Raw genomic sequence first — 3,070 nt, 5'->3', positions numbered from 1 at the left:
GGAAACCACAGTGTGTGCAGGGGGGCCAGTTCAGGGACATCAGGATATTTCATCTCTACAGTTATGAGCTTTGGGTAGTGACCGAAACAATGAGACTGTTGGTACAAAATGCTAAAATGACTTTCTGCTGTAAGATGTCTGAGCTCAGCCTAAGAAATATGGTGAGGAGCTCACACATCTTTAAGTTCAGAAAAGACTCTGATCTGGATGTGAGTTCCTGACTGGTTCTGGTCCTCATCAGTCCTCTCCATCAGCTTTAGATTTAATCTGTTGAGTTGAGCTTCTGACTGGAGGCACTGCCTCTCTGTTCTCTTTTCTCTCCTGTGTGGATTCTCATGTGACGAACTAAACCTTCTTTGCGAAGGAAACTCATACCGCACATTGAGCAACTAAATGTTTTCTCTCCTGTGTGGATCATCATGTGTCTCTGTAAAGTTCCATTCTGAGTAAAACATTTCTGACAAACTGAGCAACTTAACGGCTTTTCTCCTGTATGAGTTCTCTTGTGAAGCTTGACTTCCTTATTGGTGCCAAATCGTTTCCCACACTCAGAGCAGCTGAATGGTTTCATGTCCTTTTTACATCTGTCATCACTGACAGAGACTTCATCATTTTTCAAATATTTAGAATCAGATGGACGTTCTCTCGTCTCCTTCCAAAAATCACTGTCAACGCTATCATCAGTGTCTGGTTGTAAATGTGTATCTGGATGTGAGTCCCTGTCTGGTTCTGGTCCTCCACAGTCCTCTCCATCAGCTTCAATCTGTTGAGTTGAGCTGCTGGCTGGAGGCTCTGCCTCTCTGGTGTCCTCAGTTTGAGTCTTATGAAGCTGTGAGGACTGATGGCCAACACACTGATGGTCTTTCAGCTGATAACACCAAGTGAATTTTTTGTCACAAACTCTGCAGCTGTAGATTTTGTGGACCTCCATGTGTTTTGTCAGATATCTTCTCCATGCAAATTCTCTGCTACAAATTGAACACCTAAACTGTGTTTGTCTCGTGTGGATCCTCATGTGTTGAACTAAAGTCTCACTGTCGCTGAAACCTGCGTTACACACTGAACAGCTGAAAGTTTTCTCTCCTGTGTGACTTATCATGTGAGAACATAAGCTTTCACGCTTGGCAAAAGCTCTGCCACAAACAGAGCAACTACATTGTTTCTCACCTGTGTGAGATTTATTGTGTGTTGGCAGACTGTGGATGTCTTCAGATTTTTTATGACCCTCGGAGCAGCTGAATGGTTTCCTCTCTTTGTTGTTACTTCCTGTTTCACTATCAGAGACTTGCTCAGTTTTCAGATGGTTTAGACCTGACCGAGGCTGTGTGCAAAAATAAATGTCAACCACAGTGGGTTCTGGTGCAGCGATGTTATTGGAGCAACCAGTGTTATATCCATCATTTACAGAGTCTCGTTTATTTCTCCCATAAGTGAACCCTGACTGATGCTGCCTGGTCTCTTTCCAAAACTTACTCTCCTCAGTCTCCGGTTCAGAAGAGTCTCCAGTCTTGTCCTCAGTCTCTGGTTGTAAATGTGTATCTGGATGTGGGTTCCTGTCTGGTTCTGGTCCTCCACAGTCCTCTCCATTAGCTTCCATCTGTTCAGTTGAGCTGCTGACTGAAGGCTCTGTCTTTCTGATCACCTCAGTTTGAGTTTGATGAAGCTGTGAGGACTGGCAACTCAAATATTGATGGTTCTTGAGCTGATAAAGCCAATTGGATCTTTGGTCACGAAGACTGCCGCTGCAGAGTTTCTCCCCTGTGTGAATCCTCATGTGTGTCTTTAAACTTTTGCTATGTGTAAAACAATTCTTACAATCTAAACAGCTAAATGGCTTCTCTCCTGTATGAGTTTTCATGTGTCTGTTCAGAGCTGCCTTAGTACGAAATCTGTTACCACACTCAGAGCAGCTAAATGGTTTCTCTCCTGTGTGAATTCTCATATGTATCTTAAGATGTGTCTTGCGGCAAAATCTTTTGTCACAATCAGAGCAGCAAAATGATTTCTCTCCTGTGTGAAACTTGATGTGTCTAATGAGATTTCCCTTTATGCCAAACCTTTTCCCACAGTCAGTGCAGCTAAATGGTTTCTCTCCTGTGTGACTTATCATGTGTTTTTGTAAATTTCCCCTCTCTGTATAAGATTTTTTACACACTGAGCAGCTAAACGGTTTTTCTCCAACATGAGTTGTCATATGTCTCTTCAGACTTCCTTTCATGCCAAAACTTTTCCCACACTCAGAGCAACTGAATGGTTTCTCTCCTGTGTGAATTTTCATGTGTGACTGTAGCGTTCCGCTCTGTGAGAAACATTTTTTACAAAGTGAGCAACAGAAAGGTTTCTCTCCTGTGTGAGTTCTCATATGTGTCTTCAGGCGTGTCTTTGTGCCAAATCTTTTCCCACACTCAGAGCAGCTAAATGGATTGTCTCCTGTGTGAATTTTCATGTGTGACTGTAAACTTTCACTACTTGTAAAAGATGTCTTACACACAATGCAGCTGAAAGGTTTTTCTCCTGTATGAGTTCCCATGTGTCTCTTAAAACTTCCCTTGGTACCGAATCGTTTCCCACATTCAGAGCAGCTGAAAGGTTTCTCTCCTGTATGAATTTTCATATGTTTCTGTAAACTTCCACCTTCTGTAAATGATTTCTTACAGACAGAGCAGCTGAAAGGTTTCTCTCCTGTATGTGTTGTCATATGAGTCTTCAGACGTCTCTTTCGGCCGAATCTCTTCCCACACTCAGAGCAGCTGAATGGTTTCTCTCCTGTGTGAGTTATCATGTGTTCCTTTAGTTCTGTCTTACGGCCATAGCTTTTGTCACATTCAGAGCAGCTAAAAGGTTTCTCTCCTGTATGAAGCCTCCTGTGTCTAATCAGACTTCCCTTGATGCCAAATCTTTTCCCACATTCAGAGCAGCTAAATGGTTTTTCTCCTGTGTGAATTTTCAAGTGTTTCTGTAAACTTCCACCCTCTGTAAATGATTTATTACAGACTGAACAGCTGAAAGGTTTTTCTCCTGTATGAGTTCTCATGTGTGTCTTCAGTTGTGACTTGAAGCTAAATCTTTT

General features: G+C 42.4%; 1 protein-coding gene across 1 annotated transcript; it reads right to left on the bottom strand.

The window, feature by feature from the left end:
• Positions 1-6: 6 nt before the first annotated feature.
• LOC121966600 (zinc finger protein 850-like) lies at positions 7-3,063 on the bottom strand. Its single transcript, XM_042516678.1, has one exon. The coding sequence runs from the start codon at positions 3,032-3,034 to the stop codon at positions 263-265; it is 2,772 nt and encodes a 923-aa protein (XP_042372612.1). The 5' UTR covers positions 3,035-3,063; the 3' UTR covers positions 7-262.
• Between the last annotated feature and the right edge of the window lie 7 nt (positions 3,064-3,070).

The sequence above is a fragment of the Plectropomus leopardus genome, unplaced genomic scaffold, assembly GCF_008729295.1.
Source record: "Plectropomus leopardus isolate mb unplaced genomic scaffold, YSFRI_Pleo_2.0 unplaced_scaffold25195, whole genome shotgun sequence".
In the NCBI taxonomy this organism is placed as follows: Eukaryota; Metazoa; Chordata; class Actinopteri; order Perciformes; family Serranidae; genus Plectropomus; species Plectropomus leopardus.
The sequence above is the reverse complement of the archived record's forward strand: the minus strand, read 5'-3'. Positions and strand labels throughout refer to the sequence as shown.